Below are 24,611 nucleotides of genomic sequence, written 5' to 3' on the forward strand. Positions count from 1 at the left end.
GTGTGAGTCACTAAGAGACCCTGCAAAGAAGGAAAGAGAGTCTAAGAATTCCAGCAATTGTACTTGGTGGAAATTTGGTCAGAGACCCCTTCCCATTTTTTTTTTAACTCACAGCCCCTTTCCTCATGTGCAATGTGCAGCTAAGGCCTACCTATAAGGAACACAGATTCTAATGAGAATAAGACAGTAGGAACTTATCTCGTGAGAGTGAGGAGAGCTGGAAGGAAATTGGCACTGTCACTTGACCTTTAGATTTCACATGAGAAAGGTCTGAATGCCTAGAAACCAGTGAATGCAAACTTGTAAGTGTAGTATCTGGGAGAAATCAGGATAGATCCAAAATAAATAAGGCTGAAAGCTAAGTCAAGTTCACATATATTTGAAAGCTAATCCATAATAAATTTCTAAACAATTTTTATATTACCAATAGCTGTCACGCACTCACACACATATATACACAAAATCTCCTCTGGGTCGAGTGGCCCCTAACTCTCCTGAGGACGGGGTTCGATTATGTCTGGAGTATGTATCCCCAGAAGTATCAACCACATCGTAGGCATTTAATACATATTTGTGATCCAAGTGACAGTTTTCTCATCTGGAACATATAAAAGGTTGGATTAAATTGTTTCTAGAAAGTCTTCCATCTCTGAATTTGTATTAACTTCTAGTTAATTTTAAACCTGTAAGTTTGACAGAATGATGTCCTTGTAATTATGCCAGAGGCATAAGAAAGAAAGCAGAACATCAGAAGGAATTCGAAAGAGATGAAAATAACAAAGAGAAATATGACTCTCATTTCTTGCCTCCATCCTCATTCTCAGTCTGGGCCGGTCTACCTTGGCAGGTGGTTCAGGAGAACACTTGCCGAAGGGCATGGCCTCGGGCTGAAATCCGAACTGTTTGCCGGGCCACATTTGGGTTCTGGGACATGGCACACTGTTCAGAAGCGGAGTCTTTTTAAAAAACATTGGACAAAGGTTCTGGCTGGGTTAGATAGGCCCAATATACCCTCTCCCACTTTTGAAGAAAACCATAAAACCCCTCTTTATCCTCTAATGTATTTATTTTCTCAGGAATAGAGTAATCTTAGATTCAGTATTCAATTTGGAACACACATCCTTGCTGACTTTAAAAGCCCTCTTCAACATGTATAAGGGACACATGGACAAAGCCAAAGTGGGGTAGGATTGAGGGTGGGAGGTGGGGATGACTGGGATGGAGGGAGCAGTGGGGAGAAAATGGAGACAACTGTATTTGAACAACAATAAAACAATAAAAAAAATAAAAACAAAACAAAAACCCTGTTCAAGGGATTCTTTCAACTTTTTATGAGCTTAAGGTCTACAGAACTGAATTAAAGTGTTAATAATAGATATACTAAAATTCAGATATCCTGAAATCAAGGGAAAATATTCTTAACATCTCAGATAGATACTGAAATAGAAGATTTACTTTTTCTGCTCTGAGAAGTAAAACTTGATCCCTCAATCCAAAAACACTTCTACATTTTAAAATACTTTGATCTCTATATAAATATGAGTAGCGTTGCAAAGCTCTTTCTCCCATACTGCCAACCCTAAGATTCACCTCGCTTTACAACTCACTGGGCTCGCTATCAGGCTGTGAATGAAACAGGCTTTGCAATAGTCTTGATGAAAAGTCATTCCCACCTCAGCCTGAGGGCCCTATTTAGGGGGTCATAATCTTTCACTTAATGCACACACCCAGTGATAGCTAACATTGGTGGGGTACTTCATGTTTATCAGGCATTGCTCTTAGCACTTTATATATTGCCTCATTAAATCCTTAGAGCAACCCCATAAGATGAATATCACAATTGCTGCTATTTTATGGATGAAGATACAGAAGCTCAGACTAGTTGTTATTTGCACAAGTCTACACAACCAGGAAGTTGGGGAGGCAGGATTCTAACCCGAACACTGATTCCAGAGTCTAGGTTTTTAATCATAGGTTCATTATCCATTTATCTATCTATCTACTAAAATTTGACTGTGGTTAAACAAGGTGTACTTTTTTTTCTCAAGTAGAATTTAATACCTGAGGAGGGTTATATGTAACAAGGATAATATTTATTCAATATTTATTGAGCACATTTGAAAAGCACATATTCTGGCCCACTGACAGTCAAATCCTATCTGTGTGACCAGCCTCTCCAGACCTCAATTTCTTCACTTGCAAAATGGGGGTAATAATAACAAACATCTTCCTGGATTGCTTTGGACATTAAGGAGCTAAACTGTGTAAAGTGCAGTCTTGCAAGTACTAAGGTTATATAAATGACATTGATTGTTTTCTTCTCCCCCTCCATCATCATTATCATATTCATCATCATCATCATTAGCACCATCATCATCATCACCATCATCATCATCACTATTACTATTAGTACTACATGCCAGGAATCTTTTCTTTTTTTTGCATAGGGACTACAACAGTAAATAAGACAAATATCTTGCTCTCATAAAATCAGTATTCTAAGTATAAGTCCTAACGTACTCAGTTTCAACTAGCTCATCCCATTGTTTCATTTGTTAGTTAAAATATATACCGTGCATTTTCTATAAAATTTGGAATAATCGTACCTAACTCATAAGCGATTGGGAGAATAAAATGAGTTAGCACACATAAAAGTTTGGCACAGTGCTAAGCACATAAAAGTACTTAGTGCATGTTAATGGTTTTAATTAGTATCTGCGTTAAGGGCGTTATGGTCTAATGTGCTACGCTGGTTCTTTCTGAGGTTCTATAATTCGTTGCTATAGTGATTTTGCCTAGCATTTTCTCACAGCTCCTTTGCCTCCATAGAGGATTACTTTTGAAATTATGCTTACTCTTGTTTCTTATTGTTATCCAGTAACATAATGGTTACCAAATTAAATATAAAGACTGCTCCCAAAACAGATTAAAGATACACTGAAATCAAGGGAAAATACTGTTAACACCTCAGATAGATGTAAGTAATCTGGCTCTTTTTTAAAAATAAAAAGCAAAATCAATTAAGTCTAGATTGTTTCATCACAGAGTTTTATTTGCATATCACAGGACAGGAATTTTGGAATAAGATCAATCTGGGCTCACTCCTTAGTTTTTCTGAGCCTTGCACGTTCAACCTACCTCCTAGGGTTGTTGTGAGGGGTAAATGGGGCTTTTGGAACGGACTGTTTCCTATCTTCCTTCCTTCTTTACATTGTACAATGTAATTTTAAATGTGCTTTAAAAAATGTTGAATTCTTAACGAAAGAATATTTCTACCCTAATATCAAAAAAAAAAGAAAGAAAAAGAAAAAGAAAAGAAAAAGGGCAACAGTAAATAGCATGTTGTGAAAAAAGTATCTACATACATAATGCATTCATTCCAAACCTGGCAATCTTTCTTTCAGTGTGAACCCTTGCACATATCACAGTGCGAAGAGAAGAGGCCACGGAATGGAATATGGCAAGAGCAGTCTCAGTGACTTCGTGGGAATCAATTAATCTCTCATTTTCCTTAATTTGAATTGGGCTTAGTGATCACCTACTTCAAAAAGGCAGCGAAGGCCTTTGAAGAAGAAAACGCTGCATCGACTTGGGAAGAGGCTGTGCCTTAGGAGCCGTGTGTAGAGGCTTTTCTCCTCTGCTTTTAATTAACAATGAAATTAAGAATTCTTTAAGACTATATCAGCCCTTTAAAGGCTTAAGAAGGTTAATGATTTGTTAAGCATCTCTCTCTTCTTCATGGTGCTATTTCTCAGGTGAAATCTTGTGAGCAGGGCTCAAATTCTCTTTCAGGTGCACAGATTTCTGGCAGAGTGGGTGGGTGTGAGAAGTGGGGACTGAGTGAGGAGGTGCGGTGTGTGTCAGAGGGAGGACTTGAGGCTTGTGAGACCATGAGCAGGTGTGGAAATGCCCTGCTTATAGTCCTGGCCCTTCCACCTGCTGGATCAAATCACACGCTTGGCAAAGATGTTGGGGCTATTAGAAACCACATGAAATGCCTGGCTACTTATCAGTGCACCATAGAGTAGCTGTTATTTTCTCTACATTCCTAAAAAGTTCCATGTAGGCTGGAAATACTGCTCCATGCATAAATAAGAAAGATTATCTCAGAGAAGTATGAAGCTACATATGGCTTTAGAAGCTTGCCAGCTCTAACAGGGAGCCTGCAATGTATTAATAAAAAGGAAATAAGTGACTGCCTATGGTGACAAGGATTGCTGCTAAAAATGATAGGAGAAATTAGCATCAATAGGTTTTTTACAGTCTCAGGGGATTTACGTTAGTGCTGATAACTATTTTTCACCTGACTTGTGATAACACTAAAACAAATATACATGAGCTCAAGGCTTTAACATAAAAATAAGCATATGGAAATAATTAATAATAACCAATGTGGAGAGTGAATAGATGAAAATTCATTTGGTCCACCTCCTTTGATCCTCCCAACAATCCTATGAGGAGAACAGCACAAATATGATTATTTTCCCCCTTTTCTGATGTTTGAATTGAGGCTCCGAGGGAGACGAAGTGCTTAGCTAAGTGCATGTGATTCTTACCTGCTGATGGAAGCCCTCAAATCTACACACTGTAGACGAATCTTGACAACCCCTGGCTTCCTCTTGATATCAGATTGCCACCATCTCAAACAAGAGACTTTCTAATATACTTTGCCTCCATTCCTTCTATTGAGTTTCTTTCTACAGAATTTTATGTTTAAATACATTTATTGTGGACAAGACTACTCACTGTCTCTGAAAGGAAGTCATTCAATCCCCTTCTAGTGAATAATCCAAGCCAGAAAATGTTTCCCTTTGAAAGCATCAATCAGTAAGTACCACCCATTCTATTTGATAAATAATTCTGGACCCATTTATAACTCTCCCTTTACAGCTTCAATTCAGTTCTTCAAGACTTCCACTGCACTGCACGTCCTAACTAGTCTCCCTGCCTTTAAACTCTCTCCACACAACTGACAGAGCGATCTTAAACACACAAATCAAATTATGCTTTTGATCAGCTTTAAGACAGCTTCTCACTACTTACAGGATAAAGTCCCAAATCCTCAGCTTGGCAAGAAGGCCTCTATGATCTGCAGCTGCCCATGTCTCCAACTTCATCACCCACTCAATAACCCTTAGCCACAGAAAACTGCTGGCAGCCCCACAGTGCACCCGGCTTCCCACGCCAGGCTTCGCCCTGTGCTATTCCTTTTACCTGGAACACGTTTCTTCCCTCATCTGACTGATGAGCTCAGTGTCTTTCTGAAAACTAAGAAAAACAGAGGCAGAGTTATGTGATTCCTCCCCTGCTTACCTTTAGAGACTCACATGTACTTCTATTATGGTGTTATTATATCTAGAAATTATACTTGACTTTGGATATACAGACTTAGAAACAGTTCAAACATTAAAGGCCCAGACAGATTTACTATTTTGCAAGTATTCAAAGCTTGCCACAGAGAGGCCACCATAACATGTGGCTGAGGACTTGTGGAATCAAGATTTTGCTCTATGTCCCCAAACTGGGAATGACTTGAGGCTCCCAACTTTATGATTTCTACAATGAGAGTGAATGATACCTGAGTTTGGAGCTTTGTAGATACACTAGTGAATGGACCTATATAAAGATGATGGTAAATTTCCCATAAATAACCTTTTTATAAATGATTAGGAATTGATGAAACAAGATGTGAGAGGGGAACATTCCTGTGCGTATGTTCACACCTCTGCAGAAGGGACGGTCGAAGACTGTGCTTGCTTCCATCACAACCTCTGATACTAGTCTGATTTTAGTGACCTAGAGATTAGGTACACTGGAGAAACTGAGAGCCTTTGGCAGATATACATCAATCACAACGCAGTAATGAATGCCTTGAACTGTTTAAAGGGAAGGACCATGCCTTATTCACCTACGAATCCCTAGGATCCAGGATAATGCCTGGTACCTAGTAAAAGTCTCATGAATATATGTCCTTCAATGAGTGAACCTATTTTATGATCATATAATGATTCAGAGTCCATTTCCAATCCCAAATCTGCCAACATATTTTAATTTGCCTTCATCTGGTTTTTCTAGCCTCTGATTATCAACTACAAAATAACAATAATGAGGACCAGCTGTATAAAAGGATAAATAAAAATATGCCATACCTGTTGAAAAACAGACCAGAATATTATTAATATTTTCCATTCCCTAGGAATATCAAAAGCTGAGTAATTTACCATTCTCCCCAAAGAGAAAACCAATTATAACTCTAAAACTTCCCTAAAAACAAACAAACAAAAAAGACGGACTAGATAAGCAGGAGCCCCACAGCGCTCCAAATGTTTGTCTGATTCCAGGCTCTGCCCATTACTTGTTTTTTCAAGGTCTGGAAAGTCAATTACTCGAAATATAATCAGCCTCAGGAGCTGGCACTTTGCCAGGCAATTTGACTGCTTTCCTAAGGAAAACTTACAATTTCTCTGTTTTCTTTTAGTTGATGTTACAGAAGTAAATTGTGTACACAATTAATTCATCCCTGGATCTCTGCTATCAATTCAAAAAGATGAGAATTGAGGTATTCCCATTGAAATGCAGAGAATACAGATGGTTGACTCTCCCTGCTTCTGTTGACCTGTCTGCATTCTTCTGAATGCTGATTAGGGATTGAGCTGATACAAGAGCGGTTTCACATGCTAACTTCCATAGAGGGTAGCTCATATCCTAATCTGAGACAGTACTTGCTGTATTAATATGTGCGTGTTTCTGAAACTAGCTTGGGAAATTCTCAAATGTCATATATTGCAACTTAGATGCTAGGCATTTTAAAAACATTTTTTTGGTTGGCTTTTTCATATATCTTTGTAAAAATTGCCTTAATATAGTATCTTGCACTTCATCAGAGCTTGATAAATCTTGGTTGACTGAATTAATAGTTGCATTCTTATAATATCCTTTTCAGGGCAGACTATTCCAAGTCCTTTTACTTTACCAAGAGTAGAAGTAAGACGCGGACCCATGAAGGGTTGGGTTCCTCAGTGTTACTGAGTTGGATAAGGACTTGCTTATGTAATTCTGAGTTCTCCTCCACCTCTGAGTTTCTATAAGTTATTTAAGGTAACAGTGGAAAAAGCAAGTGATGGTGTCATAAGTGGAACTAGAATCCTTGAAATTAAAAAAAATATTGGCCACATTTCAAGAAACAGCTGCTTCAGAGATATTTTTCCATTGGAGAGGAAGTATATAGTCTCTGAAAGGAACTCCCGAATCTTCATGAAGATCCGAGTGACTGTATGAATCTGCAATGTGGACACTGAGCATCGAGATCATTTAAAGTGAGAGTGCAGTACACAAAGTGAGCTCTTGTGTGTTGTTATTTGTGCCCATGATCGGAGTCATTGACTCATGCGGTTGTTTAATGTCCCTACTAAGAACTGAGGAAAGCCCAGCTCGAGCCATGTCCTGTTCCTGGAACAGGTATCTGTCGGCTTGTCTGCCTGATGATATTATTTCCATGTTTATTTGTCACTCAATAATTCTGAGTCCCTGCCGTGCCAGGCACTATGATAAGGTTAAGGATATAGCAGTGCACAAATTAGACACAATCCCACTCATCGAGCTTACAGCACAGAGTGTGAGATGGGCATTTAGTTTAAAAATCACATAAATGAAGGTATAATAATACCTTGCTTTAGTTTTATGGAAAATGTAGAGAGAATACAATAGGGAATCAAATTTTCTCTTTCAGGGAGCTTCTCCAAGGAAGTTAAATGTAAGCTTGGATCTAAGATGACCAGAAGTTAACCAGGCAAAATATAAGAAGAGTTTTTCCAGTTTGAGGAAAGAGCATGTGTAAAGCGCTCGAGGCACGAAGAGATTTAGTGCATTGTGTGAATGTAAATAACGTGGTCAGCAAAGGGGAAATGTTTAAGAGGCAGGCAGGGGTGAGAACATGCATAGCTTGGATGCTATGTTATTGACTTTGCATTTTATGCTAATGCAAACAGATCTGATCTGTATTCTTACAGATCACTTCGGCTTCACTGAGAATAAACCAGGAGGGCAATAATGGAAGTGATGAGGCCTATTAGGTGGTTATTGTAGCTGGGAGATGATGGAGGCTTGGATTAAAGTGGAAACAGAAGTGGAGAAGAATAAATACATTTGAGGTACACTTTGGAGGTAGAATCAATAGGACTTGAAGATAGATTGAATGATCAGTGTGAGGGAAAACAAGGTGTTAAATATAATTCTCTAGTTTTTGGCTTGGACAATGGGGCAAATGTATATGCCATTTGCTGAGTTGGGGAAGCTCAAAAGGGAAGCAAAGTGGGGTAAAATCAGGAATTTCAGTATAAGTATACTGGTGACATTCGACTAAAATGTGTGTGTGTGACATTTTTTCTACAAGTGAAAAATAAAATATGAAAAGAGAACAGAAAACGGGGGAGGAAGGGGACAATCTGGATAAATAGAAAGTAAAATTCCCAAAGGGGTGATAGAGAGTGGGGGCTGGGGACTGATGCATATCAGGATTGCTGAGGGTGTGTAATTTGAAAAAGACGTATTCAAAATTATACTGGAATTTTAAAATTTGGGATAAATAAAAAAACCTATGTTTTTCTTGAATCAGATTATGGAAAATAAACAAAAAAGAATGGTATCTGCTGGGTCCACACAAAAGGTAGACTATCACCTGCTCTTTGGCTTTGGTGAGTTTTATGGAAGGAAGCATCAAAACCCCCAGTGAAGTATAAGAAATGCCACTTTTATGTCCATCACAGAAGAGCACAGGTTTTAAAAAAAGATTTATTGACACTGAGTAGGAAGAAGGGAAATGAGAAGGCAGGATAAAAATAGAAAAAGGACAGAAAAAGAGAAATGGGTGGAGAATTTTTCCAGCAAGCAAAGGCATCTCTGCCACCATGCCTGTGCCGATGCAGGTGCTGATAGTCCCTTGGGTTCGAATCCCAGCCCTGCCATTTATTAGTGGATGATGTTGGACAGGTCTGGTAACTTCTCTAACCTCGATTTTCCTATTTTTAAAACACTGATAATGATAGTGTTTACCTCATAAGGTTATAGGGTTAAAAGAAATAACTCATAAGGGGCGCTTAACAAAATGCCTGGCACAAGGGGAGAGCTCAATAAATGTTAGCTGCCTTTATCTAGCTTCTCTAGATGCATATTGCTAGAAAGTGGTTGAAGGTGTGTGTATCTTCTCACTTCCCTATGGCTACGGTGACTTTGCTATTTTAGGTTCAAAATTGTATAATTCACTGTATCAAAAAGTAGTTTTTACAATTTGTTAAAAATATAGGAGGATATAATTAATATTTATAAAGCATTCTAAAATATTATTAGGATTTAATTGCTGCAAATTAGTGAAAATGCCCCATCTGATTACATAGCCAAAAATATCTCTTCTTACTTATTTCTAGAAATGCTAAATATAATTTAAAAACTTGCTGTTTAACTTGCTAGGGAGATCAGTAATTGACTTCTAATTTTATTATTTGAAAATACCAAAAAATAGAGATAATATTTTGAGACGCTCTTGGTATATTCATTTTCACTTTGAATCATTATAAAATCTATGTTTTCTTAGCCTAACAATATTATGAAGATATATAAAAATGTTCTATCTGCAAACATAACTACGTAAATAGTCCATTATATCTCGGAACATCACAACTGAGATTTCTCAATTTAAACTGACTCTTTTCTCTCTCTGACTTTGTATACTCCATAAAAATGGAGTTTTATTATTTACCATATATATACTTTAGAATATTAATGCAAAGTTATGTCCTAATCTTTATATTTAGAACAATTAGTTTATTTGTATAAATTTCTGTGTGTGTGTATATATATGCATATATATATATATATATATATATATATGAACACATATAATCACCTAGCTTGCTAACATACTGTAAAGGTTAAGATTATATTTTTTCAGTTAGATAGAACTATCTAATTATGTAGTTTTAGACAAGTTGTTTAATACTCTAATGAGTCAATTAAATGATGGTACAAACTTAATCTTTTAGTTAAAATATTAAATGGTGATAATAGTATTTACTTCTTAGGCTTTGTTACATGTGTGGAGCATAGTAAGTGTTCATTAAGTATTATCAAAAATATACCCAATAAATGTTCTATTTTATCCTTCTGGTTGAGTGTAATAGTGCTACTTAAATTTCAAAATTAATTCTTTTGGACAAATATAATTAATGCCTCATTAAAAATGCATGGGAACCAAGAACATTGGAGCATCATGTGATCATGTCTGAGTGTTCTGTGAACACACCAGGAAAAAACAGGGCAATGTTCTTGATTTCTCCCATTGCACCAAGGGAGCAGCACATCTCTCCACCTCGAGGAAGGTGCCGAGTGCAAGAGAAGTGAGCAGAGGTGGGTTCTACCCATTCAATCACTGTGGAAGCACATGCAATTTGAGAAGATGAAGTGAGGAAGCACATGCAGTACCTGGTCATCTCAGAGTCAGGGAGCAGGCCTAGATGGTAGTGGGGGTAGGGAGCTGAGAGAAGGAAGCTTTTGTCACACTCAACAGGGGAATAGTGCCTGGGAGAAGCAGGCTTATCACACAGTTTGTTCACAGTGCTGTAAACAGGTTCCGGAGGCCTGGTGACACAAGAGGAAGAGAAAGAGATGCATGGTTAGCGCATGGTTAGCACCACCCCCCGAACAACTGTGAACCCAGCAGCATTTCACTGTATGTGGAGGCAAAAATCCAAAACAATGTTATGGGTTTCATTCGACCCAATTAAGGGTCGTTTTAGGAAATGGGATCTCTCATTAGAAATTGGAACTTTGGCTCATATTTAGCATGACCAAAATTCATATGCCAGATACCTCAGTAGTGTTATAATCACCCTATAAATGCCATGCATTTTTGGATGATTCAGTCTGAAATGCCACACCTTGGGATCCTCTGACATGGCTCCTTTTTAAACTTTAGTGTCATCTTTTTTAAAAAATATTATATTCATTTTATTTTTAGAGAGATGGGAAGGGAGGGAGAGAAACATTGATCTGTTGCCTCTTATCCGTGCTCCAACCCAGGCACGTGCCTTGACTGGGAATGGAACCAGTGACCTTTCGCTTTGTGGGACGACTCCAAACCAACTGAGCCACACTGGGCAGGGCCAGTCTCATCTTAAATGTGAACTTCACAGAGATACTCATTCTCTGACCACGGTGGCCAAGACATCCTGTTATTTTTCCCAGCACCTATTTCACTTCATAATATTTTTCTCAGCATGAAATAAACTTTCTTGTTTGTTTGTTTTCTTTAATTTGTTATTGACACTGTCACTGCACCATAAGTTTTATGAGGACAGAGACTTCATTTGTTTTATTGAGCCACTAAAATAGAGTCTGGGACATAGTACACATTCCATAAATATTTATTGAATGCCTGCATGAATAAATATATGATACAATTTTTCACATATATAGCAATTTTTTTGGGGGGGTGTTGGCCTTATTTAGGACTCTAATATAGCTTATATAATCTGGGTGATTCCTCTAAATATTTGTTCATAGATTATCCCTCAACAATTGATTTCAGAGAGGTTTCTGCAAATAGGATATTCATTTAGTAAAATTTCTATTAAATGAATTAATCTAGGGATACTGAAAAATTACCTAAAATAGCAACATTTTTATGGTTATTACTTACAATCATACATAGTATCATCAGATAAATTTTACCTATAATTTATGGTCAAAGATCCATGTGCAATAAAAACCTGTTTACATTAAAAAAATCTCACAGCTCCTTCCCCAACTTTTAACATATCTGAAATTGCTACCAATATCTTTACTTTAAGCTAAGAATTGAAAAATATAAATTTAAATGAAAGAACTATCTAGCAGACGGGGCCATAGACCCAGGAAGGGTAGGCTTGACGGGGAGGGTAAGGAGTAGGTCAGGACACAGGGCTGATAACATCCATTGGGGCCACAGGACTCCAGAGGTAGCAAGTGGTGGCCACATGCCTGAACACAGGTACAGCAAGAGGAGGTGGCAAACTCAGGGAGGGCACAGTCCATGTTTGTGTAGCTCCAGCCCCCAACATGACCCCTAATGTATTATAGGTGCTCAATCAACACTTCCTGAAATGATTGAGGAAGAGAGCAGAGAGGAAAAGAGAATAAGCAAAGTATTAAAAGCAAACTTTACCTAATTTATAGTATTACTGTGAACCAGTAATGGATAAGACACACTATCCAGAGAATCGGATTCTCCCCTAACACAGAGCTTTCTAGCACACAGAAAGAGATGTCTTGATCTGTTTGTTTTGTACAACATCTAGAGAGGCTGAGGATTGGGTAGGAAAATTCAGAGGCCTGTTTTGTTCTCCGGAATAATTATCTAGTGATAAAATGAGGTACTTTACAATACAGTCGGCTTGTTCTATTCCTGTGGTTAATACAGTAACATTTACAAGAAAAATTTAAGGTTTCATAAAAAAGATAAGCAAAATTGTTCTTACTTTAGAGAAGTTGGTATATTTTTAGTTAAGACAAGCAGTCCATTTTCAGAAAAACCGAGCAAGTTTGTAAATTTCTGTTTATTAGTTATACATACATAAAATATAATGGTAAATGCCAGTTTACCATTATATGAAGTTTACCATTATGAAGATAAACACCTTCATACAGGCAGCTGCAAAATAATTCTTAAAAAGTGTTTTTTTAAAAAATCAATTTTATAAGTAATTCACTTTGTGTGAAATGATGTACTATAAGAGAAAAGATACTTTCAGTTAGCTACTGAAATATAACTTTCAAAATAGCCAGATTAGATACTATTTTTGATTTCCAGGCAGTCTGTGCATTGTTGACACTTTCAGCTGCATGAAGATACATGCACACCTTTCATGGTCCCGGAGACAGAAAGACCCACAAGGCCGATCAGACAAAGAAAGTCACCTTGGGAGATGACAGTCTTTTCTGCACCTAAAATGTAGCTGTCCACACAAAAACTTCAGCTTGTAAAGGGCTTAGTATTAATGAGCTGCATTATATGAATTAATAAGACATGAAGGGGCATGTACAGGTTCTATGGGAATTACTCTGGGTAGGCTATCGCAAGAGGTCCCTGTGCTATACTCCAGCATTTCCACTCTGAGACACAGCTCCTGTGGTAGAAATGGCTGGATTGCCTCCCAAGCAACTATGCACTCCTTCTTTCTCAGTAACAGAAACCAAATTTTCCACTTGTCACTTTTCCTGTAGTAAAGACTTTATTTCTCAGCCTCCCTTGTAGACAGATGTGGCCTGGAAAGATGTTCAGCCTGATGTGATTTGAGCAGAAGGGTTTCTAGAGATTCCTTAACTGACTTCTTAAAGGGAAGCTGATTTTGTTGGGACCTTTGTAATTTTTTTCTCTCCTACTTCCTCCTTTCCTCCTTCTGCTGATCTGGAATCCATGTATGATGGCTGGAGCCTCAGTGGTCATTTTGGACCATGAGGCAACCTTGAGGAAAAAAGGAAACAATATTAATAGTGGAGCATCATGTCAGAGCTTATGTCACTGAAGATGTGGAGTGACGCTATAACACTTCTGGACTACCTACCTCTGGATTTAAAAAAAAATATAGGATAAAAATAAACTACCTTGTTTAAGCTAGCATCATATATTTTTTTATTTTTTAAAGATTTTATTTATTTATTTTTAGAGAGAGGGGAAGGGAGGGAGGAAGAGAGGGAGAGAAACATTAATGTGTAGTTGCTTCTTGCGCTCCCCTTACTGGGGACCTGGCTTGCAACCCAGGCATGTGCCCTGACTGGGAATTGAACCAGTGACCCTTCGGTTCACAGGCCAGCACTCAATCCACTGAGCCACACCAGCCAGGGCTAAGCTAGTGTCATTTTTTTTTTGTATATAAACATGGCCTAATATTAACAAATATTCTCTTATAAAATGTAAGACTAATAATCTAACACAAAGAAATAACTAGGACCTGCCATAGGTGATAATTCACTTAATTTGCCAGAGTTTCATCTAACACCTTCTGTATACACACAAAAATATAAATAATGCTTTTTTTAAACTATAATTTAAAGTCTATGACTTTTTAGAGAACTCACTGCATCTTTATTTAAAAATATTACATATATAAAATGGTAGCTGATCTAAACTGCCAGCTCAGGGCCTAAGAATAAAGGAACTGATGACTTCTTTTAGGCCATAAAACATTTTCATGATGATGTTATTTCAGTAGCATTGTGCTTTCTGCCTAGGAGGGCTGATTCAATTTTCTTAGTTTGATGTTGACACGACAGACCAAGAAAATGATGTTACCCAGTTTCCCCTAGTCCTTTTACCTCAGAAGCACCGTGTTTTGAGACAAATGATCAGAATCAAAGCTGGCTAATACATATCTTAAGGAAAAACTATACTATTTATATTGTACTCAACTAAATCAAGGGAAAAATTTTTACTCTCTAAATATTGCAATAGATTCAAGACAATAAAAATGAAGCCTTGCACATTGCACACCGTTGAGCCCCTGAGACTGTTACCTATGTCTTTTGGACCCATTTTATGAATGTGATATTATTTTATGGCTCATGTATTTAGTAGATTGGGTATTTGGAGGAAGCTTAAATACATTAGATGTTTGAAAGGGTCCCTTATTCTTTGCCTACAATCACTTTCAGAATTATTTCAATACTCATGACAGTCACTTCCAGAATTGTTTCAATACTCATGATTTATAGCCTTAGGAATGCAGAGACACAGCTACTGATACTATAGACTGCTTTTACCCTATCATTCAGTCTTTCATTCCTTCCTATTTATTTACATGTCATTTTGTATAGTCATTGACTAAAGAGAAGATAGATCAAATCTAGGTTTTCTTGAGAGAAAACTTTATATTTCAGAATATGGGTAGATAAAAAAATGACTAAAAAAACCACTTAGCAAACTAAGCCTTCTTGCAGTAATACCAATGTGCTCTTGCAACCAAACAATTAAATTAAAAATGTCAGTGACAATAATCAAAACAGCATGGTATTGGCAAAAAAACCAACAAACAGACCAATGGAGCAGAATTGATAGGCTGGAAATAAACCCATATGTATATGGGCAAAAATTTTTGAAAAAAGAGCCAAAAACACACAATGGAAAAAAGAAAACCTCTTTAATAAGTGGTACCGAAAATATTGGAAAGCCACATATAAAAGAATGAAACTAGACTGTTTGTCACCATACACAAAATTAGCCCCAAATGGATCAAAGTCCTAAATATAAGACCTGAAACAATAAAATACAAAAAAGAAAACATAGGCACTAAACTTATGGACCTTGGTCTTATGATGTTATGAATTTGACCTCAAAGGCAAGGGAAGTAAAAGCAAAAATAAATCAATAGGACTATATCAAACCCTAAACTCCTGCACAGCAAAAAGCAAGCAAACAAACAAACAAACAAAAAAAGGTAACCAACTGAAAGGGAGAAGATATTTGCAAACACCTCTGATAAGGGGTTAATATCCAAAATACATAAAGAACTCATACAATTCAACAACAAAAATACAAAAAATCCAATTAAAAAATGGGCAGTGGGCCTGAACAGACACTTCCCCCTAGAAGACCTACAAATAAATGACCAAGAGATAATTTAAAAGATGCTTAACTTCACTAGCTATAAGGGAAATGCAAATCAAAACCACAATGAGATACCACCTCACACTTGTTAGAGTGGCTATTATCAACAAGACAAATCATAAGTATTGGAGAGGTTGTAGAGAAAAACCTCATACACTGCTGATGAAAATATGAACTGGTAGAGACACTATGAAAAAACGGTTGGAGGTTCCTTGGAAAATTAAGAATAGAGTTGCCATATGGGGCAGCAATCCCTCTTCTGGGTATGTACCTGAAAAATTTGAAAACACTTATTCATGGAGATATATGTACTCCTACACATATCTTCACTACAACATTAAGCATGGTGGCCAAGACATGGAAACAACTTAAATGTCCTTCAACAGATGATTGGATAAATTGGATGTAGTACATCTATACAGTGGAATACTACTCAGCCATAAAAAAGATGAAATACTGACTCGAAAGGATCTTGAGAATGTCCTGGTAAGCACAATAAGTTAAGAACCATATTATTTTACTCCTATGTAAGATATAAGAAAGCAACAAATAAATAAAAAAACCAAACAAAAACTCATAAACAGACAAGAATATGGTGGTTACGAGAGGGAAAGAGATTGCGGGGAGGTAGAAAAGGGTAAAGGGGGTCAAATATATGGTGACAGAAGGAGAACTGACTTGGGGTGGTGAACATACAATGCAATACAGATGATGTATTATAGAATTGTACACCTGAAACCTTTATCATTTTATTAATCAATGTCACCCCAATAAATTTACTAAAATTAAAAAAAGTCAGAGCGGCCAAGGTGGAGGCATAGGTAGACACACTGTGCCTCCTTGCACAACCAAAAGAGGGACAACAACAAATTCAAAAACAAAAACCAACCAGAACTGATGGAAAATCAAACTGTATGGAAGTCCAACAACCAAGGAGATAAAGAAGAAACATTCATCCAGACTGGTAAGAGGGGCGGAGACGGGCAGCCAGGCGGAGATGACTCATGTCAAGGTGGCGGCTGGCGGACCCAGCGAGGCAGCAGGTTGTGGACAGGGCGGTCCCACATTCGCATGCAGATAAACTGGGAGGAACAACTGGGGAATGAGACCAACCGCACAACCCAGAGTTCCAGCTCAGAGAAACAAAGCCTCAAAGCCTCTGTTTGAAAACACCTGTGGGGGTTGAGGCAGCAGTGGGAGAAACTCCCAGCCTCACAGGAGAGTTCCTTAGAGAGACCCACAGGGGCCTAGAATGTACACAAACCCACCCACCCGGGGAATCAGAACCAGAAGGGCCCAATTTGCTTGTGAGTAGCAGGGGAAATGACTGAAAACTGTCAGAAAGCAGAGCACGTGGCATTGTTCCCTCTCAGAACCCTCCCCCCACATACAGTATCACCACGAAGTGAGGTGGGTTGCTCCCCAATGGTGAACACCTAAGCCTCCGCCCTTTACTACGAAACAGGTGCACCCAGACAAAAAAAAAGGCCCAAATGAAAGAACAGATCAAAGCTCCAGAAAAAATACAACTAAGTGAGGAAGAGATAGCCAACCTATCAGATGCACAGTTCAAAACACTGGTAATCAGAATGCTCACAGAATTGGTTGAATGTGGTTGCAAATTAGATGAAAAAATGAAGTCTATGCTAAGTGAAATAAAGGAAAATGTACAGGGAACCAACAGGGACTGGAAGGAATCTGGGACTCAAGTCAATGGTGTGGACCAGAAGGAAAAAAGAAGCATTCAAGAAGAATAGAATGAAGAAATAAGAATTCAAAAAAATGAGGAGAGGCTTAGGAACCTCTGGGACAACTTTAAATGTTCCAACATCTGAATCATAGGGGTGCCAAAAGGAGAAGAGGAAAAGCAAAAATTGGAAGCTTATTTGAAAACATAGTGAAGGAGAACTTCTCTAATCTGGCAAAGGAAACAGACCTCCAGGAAGTCCAGGAAGCTCAGAGAGTCCCAAAGAAGTTGGAGCCAAGGAAGCACACACCAAGGTACATCAAAATGACATTAGCCAAGATTAAAGAGAAGGAGAGAATCTTAAAAGCAGCAAGAGAAAAGGAGACTGTTACCTACAAAGGAGTTCCCATAAGACTGTCAGCTGATTTCTCAAAAGAAACTTTGTAGGCAAGAAGGGGCTGGAAAGATGTATTCCAAGTCATGAAAGGCAAGGACTTACATCCAAGATTACTCTATCCAGCAAAGTTTTCATTTAGAATGGAAGGGCAGATAAAGTGCTTCCCAGATAAGTTAAAGTTAAAGGAGTTCATCATCACCAAGCCCTTATTATATGAAATGTTAACGAGACTTACTAAGAACAGAAGATAAGAAATATGAACAGTAAAATGACAGCAAACTCACAGTTATTAAGAACCACACTGAAAACAAAAACCAAAAGAAACTAAGCAAACAACTGGAACAGGAACAGAATCACAGAAATGGAGATCACATGGAGGGTTATCAGTGGGTGAGGGGGAAGGGGAGAGAGGAGGAAGAGGTACAGAGAATAAGAGGTAGGTAGAAAATAGACAGGGGGAGGTTAAGAATAGTATAGGAAATGTAGAAGCCAAAGAACATATATGGATGACCCATGGACATGAACTAAAGGGGGGGAATGAGGGTGGGAGGGGGTGCACGGACAGTGGGGAATAAAGGGGGGAAATGGGTAATAGCATAATCAATAAAACATATTTAAAGAAAAAGTCAGTGAGAATCTCCTTTCAAGTGGCATAGAATGCGGTTCATGTTTGAAGAATTGTCTGCCAGCCCCATTACCATCCTAGAATTCTAGCACTTATTATGTACTGTATTGGCCACAGTACAAGCTACACGCTGAACACAGGGAATGGCACACAGTTGGTACTTGAAGAATGTTTTTTTTGAATGAATAGATTATTTATTTTGTTATTTTTATTTTTTACAATTCTCCATTGATAGAAATGAAAAAGGAATTCCTAAGTTATTTTGAATCTCTTAACTAGGTTCAAATTTGTCAGGCCATCGTTGATCCTGACAGGTTCTACAAAACAGAAACCCCAGTGTTGTCAATCAGGAACGGACAGTTTTAAGTACTTGGTGTGCACAGTTCATCCATTCTCAGATGGGTGGGCTTCCTGCACGTGCAGGTCTGGCCATAGCAACACCTGCCCCAAGTTCCTGTGAGAGTCACCCCGTGGGCACCAGGCTCCTCACAGACTTCTCACCCTGGAGTTCCAGAAGGCTTAAAGCCAGCAATCAGCATTCTTACTATTTCCCAGCAGTTTTATTCTCTGTGGCCTCTCACAGACAGAAAAGTAATGCCAGTTTATGAGCTGTCACTGGGATCTGGGTGGCAGAAGCAGATGCCACCACTACTTCCCATTTATTCAGTAAAGAAGTGCCAGTCAAAATTAAAAGGGCCTGTTTATCGTATTATAAACCACCAGAGCCACCTGGATTAGAAGGTAATGAATATGGAAATCCAATCTGAAGTACCTACTGTCTCTCTTCATTTCTGTGGATGCACCCAGAAGAGAGAAGTAGTTAGAGATTTTAGTGGAATCTCTAAGTGAATTTATAAACAAATCATTTATCTTGTTGTCCACTTATCAGGGCCAAAGATAAATGGCTTTGTAGTCCCCAGTGCTGAGCCATCAGCATATATTTGCATATATATGGATTTTTAATTACAGGCTCTTATAGCATATAATTAGCACAACCTGGCCCTTGGTGATCTCTCTCTTCTCTGAACTCCACTAGCACTTGCTATTCAATTGATTTTAAAGAGAGAGGAAGGGGTGGGGAGAGAGAGAGAGAGAGACGAGGAAGGGGAGGAGAGGGAGGGGGGGAAACATTAATTTGTTGTTCCACTTATTTATGAATTCATTGGTTGATTCTTGTATGTGCCTTGACAAGGATTAAATCTGCAATCTTCGCATAAAAGGATGATGCTCTAACCAACAGAGCTACCTGCTTAGGACTGTTTCCTTGGCATTTCCAATTGCTAGTCCTTGGTATATTAAGAGGGAGGTGCTTCATCTAGTCTTGTTCCATGAAAAACTACTTTGCCTGCAACTGTCCTTTTTCATTTGTCCCACGTGACTCCAATGCAACACCGTTCTCCCTTAACCAAAGTTGCTTATACTGGGATTGGGCACTGACTCTGTAAACATGGCATGTATGGACAGCACGGCTTTAAAAAAAGCGAGGCCAATTGGATCCTCCTGTAGACTGTGAATAGAGGGGAAGAAAAATGAATTGTCAGCATAAAGGCAAGACTCAGACATGTAGAGGGTAGCTAAGGCTGTGTCCTCTAATTAGAGAGCACCAGAGTGAACGTCTACTAAATTTTATTGCTAAAGTGTCTAAAGGTTCCTTGAATCTAGAAAAATAGTCTGTACTCATTCTTTAAGGGGGCTATTATGGCTCATGTTATTGAATTTCTCTGCTGGTTCCCATATGACATTAAGTATATAATGAATATAAAACACCATCTTCCACCCTATTCCTTTACAGGAGCTTAGGCCAGATCTGCTTGCAATCAATAGAGTGAAAATAAAACAGGCACTTTGTTTTTACCGATTCTTTCAGATGACCTCAACTAGACTGTGCTACTCAAAGACAAAAGACGAGATCTTGGACCCCTATGTAATCCTATAGTACCTGAGATCCTGTCTTTAGAATTCTGATATTTGGTTCATTATGAATTATTTTGTATTAATTCTACTACCTAAAATATTGCATTAAGATATTACCTTAATTATTGAGTTTTTGAGGCCCCCTTAAATTTTAGGCCTGCCATGTTGATCTGCTTGCTTCACTGTAGTCCTAGCTCTGCACCAGAGATAGTAAGTGTTTCACACAATGATGATGATGAAGTGATGGTGACTGTAAACACTGATCTGGGCAGGACCTGGAGATACAAGGTCAAAGGAATACGACTCCCTCCTCTTAGAGGTAACAGTAAGAGTGACTCACAGTGTATTGAGTTTTTCTTTAAAGTGACTCACACTTCATTGAGTCCCTCCATTACAGGGACTGATCTCAAAGCCCTCAGACAGTCTCAGGCAGGGCCCTCACCTCAGTGCACTGTCATGTCTGGTTCACAGGGCTCTTTCTTTTCTAGACTATTAGCTCATCGAGGATCAGGACCCAGTCTCATTTATCTTTGTTTCCCCGTAGCTTTCCTGAATACAAGAATGTAAGAATGAAGCACTACCATAGAAAAGAAATAGAGTTGTGACAGAAAAAGTGATCATTACTTTTTATTCTCTCTTGCTGAGCTAGAACCAAAATGGAGAAACTAAAATTGCAATAGGAAGGATTTGGGTTATATAGGACACGGTTCTGCGTGGCATGGACCCAGGTCCCACTCGGAAAAGCCAGTGGGGAGCACACAGGACCCATGCCCATGGATAGGTTCTCCTGTGGGGAATCAGGCCTGTATTGTACCTAGGCTGCTATGAGACTTGCTTTTGCTAAAACTCTGCCACCCTGAATTTAGGCAGCAAACGTTTACTGTGTATCTTTAAAGTAACTTCCTAAAATCTATGCTAAACCTTCCAAGGACAAGTGTAACCAGTTCAACCAATTTTCCCTTTACATTTGCAAATATCATTCCTCTTTTATGTAATTAGCAACACCCTCTCCTTTGTTTTCTGTAACCGCCTAAAGGGAACCTGTGCATAGTAAATGAGGACCATCCTCAAGGTAATGTGTCCAGAAAAGCAATAAAAGCCTCAAGGCAAGGGTGGGCTGCTCTTCTCTTGAGAGAGTGGCTGAGGTACTCAAGGCTCTGTCCCCTTGAGAGAGTGGCTGTGCCATCCCTATTTCTCCACAGGACTTCTGTAGTCTGTGTGAATTTGCTCATTGCTGCCACAGCACATGGATCCTGTGGCCCACGATCTGTATCAGGGTTATATACTGGTATGCCTTTGACCAGAAATATCTCTCTTATAGACAGATGTGGAGAAATCTGTAAGCCATCCAGATTCTCCAACCTTCATGCTCTGTGGCCTTCCTTGTCTACCCCAAATGGGGAGGGAACATCTAGCTCCACGCTGCTACATAAACAGGCATGGAACCCAACTGTCTTAATGATGGCAGCTGGGATGCCACGGGCTTGGCTTGCATCCCTAAGCATCTAATATATTGCCTGACATAAGTCAGAAGGAAAGAGTTTTAATCTTATAAGGATGCCTCATGCTCCTCTTATAAATAATACACTGCCTTTTTTTTTTTGGCCAAGGATGTGGAGAAGTAAGCATAAGAGGATTGAATGCCAGGCCAGAGATACTAGGTGTTAAGGGAGGAATTTTGGAAAGTAACTAGGGGATAAAAGAATATAGGAATAGGTCGTGAACCATGTGGCTCAACATGTGAATCTGACATTATATGATAAGGATTAAGGAAGAAGCTGACTCCTCTTACACTGAACACTAAGCAGAAAAGTGTTAGTCATTTGATGAAGGTGCTATTAGAAACTTAAAAGTATGACATAGAGAAATCTGAGGAAAGGATTTATCTAGATAATTTATAAGAAACCAATCCATGTCTGGTCAGTGTGGGTTAGTTGGTTGGAGCACCCTCTCTTGCACTGAAAGGTCGTGAGTTCAATTCCTAGTCAGGGCACATACCTAGGTTGAGGGTTTAGTCCCCAGTTGGGGTGCATGTGGGAGGCCACCAATCAATGTTTCTCTTACATAGATGTTTCTCTCTCTGGGAGATATATATATATACACACACACACACACACACATACACACACACACACACATATATATAGTATTTATGGATAGATAGCGTGTGTGTATATATGTATATATGTGTGTGTATATATATGTATATATCATTATATATATAAAAGAAACCATAGATCCCCTTATTTCTAGCACCGTCAGATTGGTCCCCCAAGGACGTCTACTAAGGCCCTTGGAGAAAATGCCTACATGTACAATACTCACTTAACTTTTCCAAAACTTAGCTTCCACATTTTAGTGATATTAAAAAGCCTCCTCTGTATACCAGCAAAGTTGTAAACTGTAATATAATACACTGTGATATTATGCAAAAATGAGGTGAATGCAAAGAAACAGAGCTAGGTTTGGTTTCTGGCTGTTCCAAATTCTACCCTGTGTGATCTGCTGTTTCTTAACCTGTCTGAATCTCAGCAGCCACATCTGTAAGGTGCGGATAGTAATATTGGCCTCAGGGTGGCTATGAGAAATAGGGAGAATGCTTATAAAGCACCTAGCTCAGTGTGTGACACTGTGAGCTCACACATAGCATTATTTTTACTCTCAAGGCACTCAAGCTAGGATGCACAGCTTCTGAAAATATTGTCCCCTAGTCAGGCAGTTCACACATTAACACTTTAATGTAATGTGGATTCTCTACAAGCGGTTGAACAAAGTGAGTAACAATCAGTGGTTTTAGTATCACAGAAGACACTGCATAATGGTGTTTTCTAAAGACTCACTTTTGCTCCTGATGTTGAAAAGGTAATTGATCCTGGAGGTTAGTGCTCACCTTCCCTGAACTTCTAAATAATTTTCATCACCTCTAATAAGGTACGGCCCCTGCACCTTCACAACGGTTTGCTTTCCTGTATGGCTCACAGGTGTGGAGTCATATCAAATTGTTGGGCTGTTAAGTAATTTGTTATTAATGATATTTTATGCACCATAATCTATAAATATTTACTCTTTAAAATAGAAATTAGGATTTACCATTGATTTACCATTTTCTCTTTATAAACATCACTCAGTTATATTTTGCTATGTTTGCTTATTCAGGAGAAAAATGGCAGGGTTAGAGCTATACTGCATAAAGTCATTTTGAAAGTTTTGAATTATTAAGGTGCTTTGTTTTCTCAAAGAATGTTTGGGTTTCAATAAAATTTGGCCCTGTCATGAGAGTGAGTTGTGAATGGTTCATGGAGTCTTTAATTGAATAAGAAGTTGAAAGTCAATAACCTTGGCAATGGTGATTATATCAGGGTTATTTCCAAAGTAGAACTGACTATACCTTGGTATTGGGTGTGTGTCCAGCTATCACAGTATTATATGGCATTCTGAAAGATGTTTTAACAAATGTTATCCAAAATGCATAAGGTCAGTATTATAGCAACATCAAGACCTTTGAGACATAGATTTGAATTATTTAAGGAAGGTTCAGTATGTCATATCATTGTGTTTAAACTCATACTTTTATAAACTTAGTTTTAAAGTTTTTTTTAACTGAGCTCATAGGATATACTATATGTCTACCAAAAAAAGCAGGTTGATAGTTATCTAATATCATGATGGAAAAGAAATTTTGGAACAAAACTGAAATCACATAAAAGATGAGAGATTTGACTACATAAAAATTTAAAACCATTGAAGTAAATAAACCCATAAACAAGCAGTTAGCTGGGAAACATCTGCTCAAATATATTTATCAATATTTTACAGATGGTTTTACAATTCAATACGCAAAACCATAAACTTTCAATGTAAAATAGATAAAGGCTATTAGCATCCAATCACAAAAGGGCAAATACAAGTGACAAACAGACACACAATGTAAATGTTTAACCCCACTAGGAATATAAGAATGCAAATTAAATGATAAATCCCCCTTGCCTGTTAAAAACAATACCATTTTAAAATGGTAAATTACAGTGTATTCATATTCATAGTTGCGGTATGTGGTGAGATAGACTCTCAGATTGCTGGTCGATGGAATGTAAAACCCCTTTACAATATTTAAAGAAAGCAACCTGGCAATATAGTTCAAGAATTTTAGAAGTAATCCTGCTCTTTGGCTCAGTAATTCTACCACTCGTGTAAAATCCAAAGAAGAAAATAAAAAATGTGGACAAGTGTTTTCACAGAGAGAAAGTCATGGTGGTTTGTCCTAAGTGCAACAGAGAACAAACCAAAATGTCCAACAAAGAGACAAAGATATGGAGTTAATATTCGTAAAAATTTTAATGATGTACAAAAATAA

At 38.2% G+C, this 24,611-nt stretch overlaps 1 protein-coding gene across 18 annotated transcripts in view; it reads right to left on the reverse strand.

Annotated features, from left to right (window-relative positions):
- DLG2 (discs large MAGUK scaffold protein 2) overlaps positions 1–24,611 on the reverse strand; it is a 1,324,826-nt gene that overhangs the window by 433,336 nt on the left and 866,879 nt on the right. For 15 of the 18 annotated variants that reach the window (XM_053925682.1, XM_053925677.1, XM_053925676.1 and 12 more), the window contains one exon: positions 10,477–10,632. The exons of the other annotated variants lie outside the window; for them this stretch is intronic. In XM_053925682.1, the coding sequence (XP_053781657.1) occupies positions 10,477–10,632 (156 nt within the window). The remainder of the gene's footprint in view (positions 1–10,476; positions 10,633–24,611) is intronic. 18 annotated transcript variants of the gene reach the window in all.

This window comes from Desmodus rotundus, chromosome 5 (assembly GCF_022682495.2).
Source record: "Desmodus rotundus isolate HL8 chromosome 5, HLdesRot8A.1, whole genome shotgun sequence".
Classification (NCBI taxonomy): Eukaryota; Metazoa; Chordata; class Mammalia; order Chiroptera; family Phyllostomidae; genus Desmodus; species Desmodus rotundus.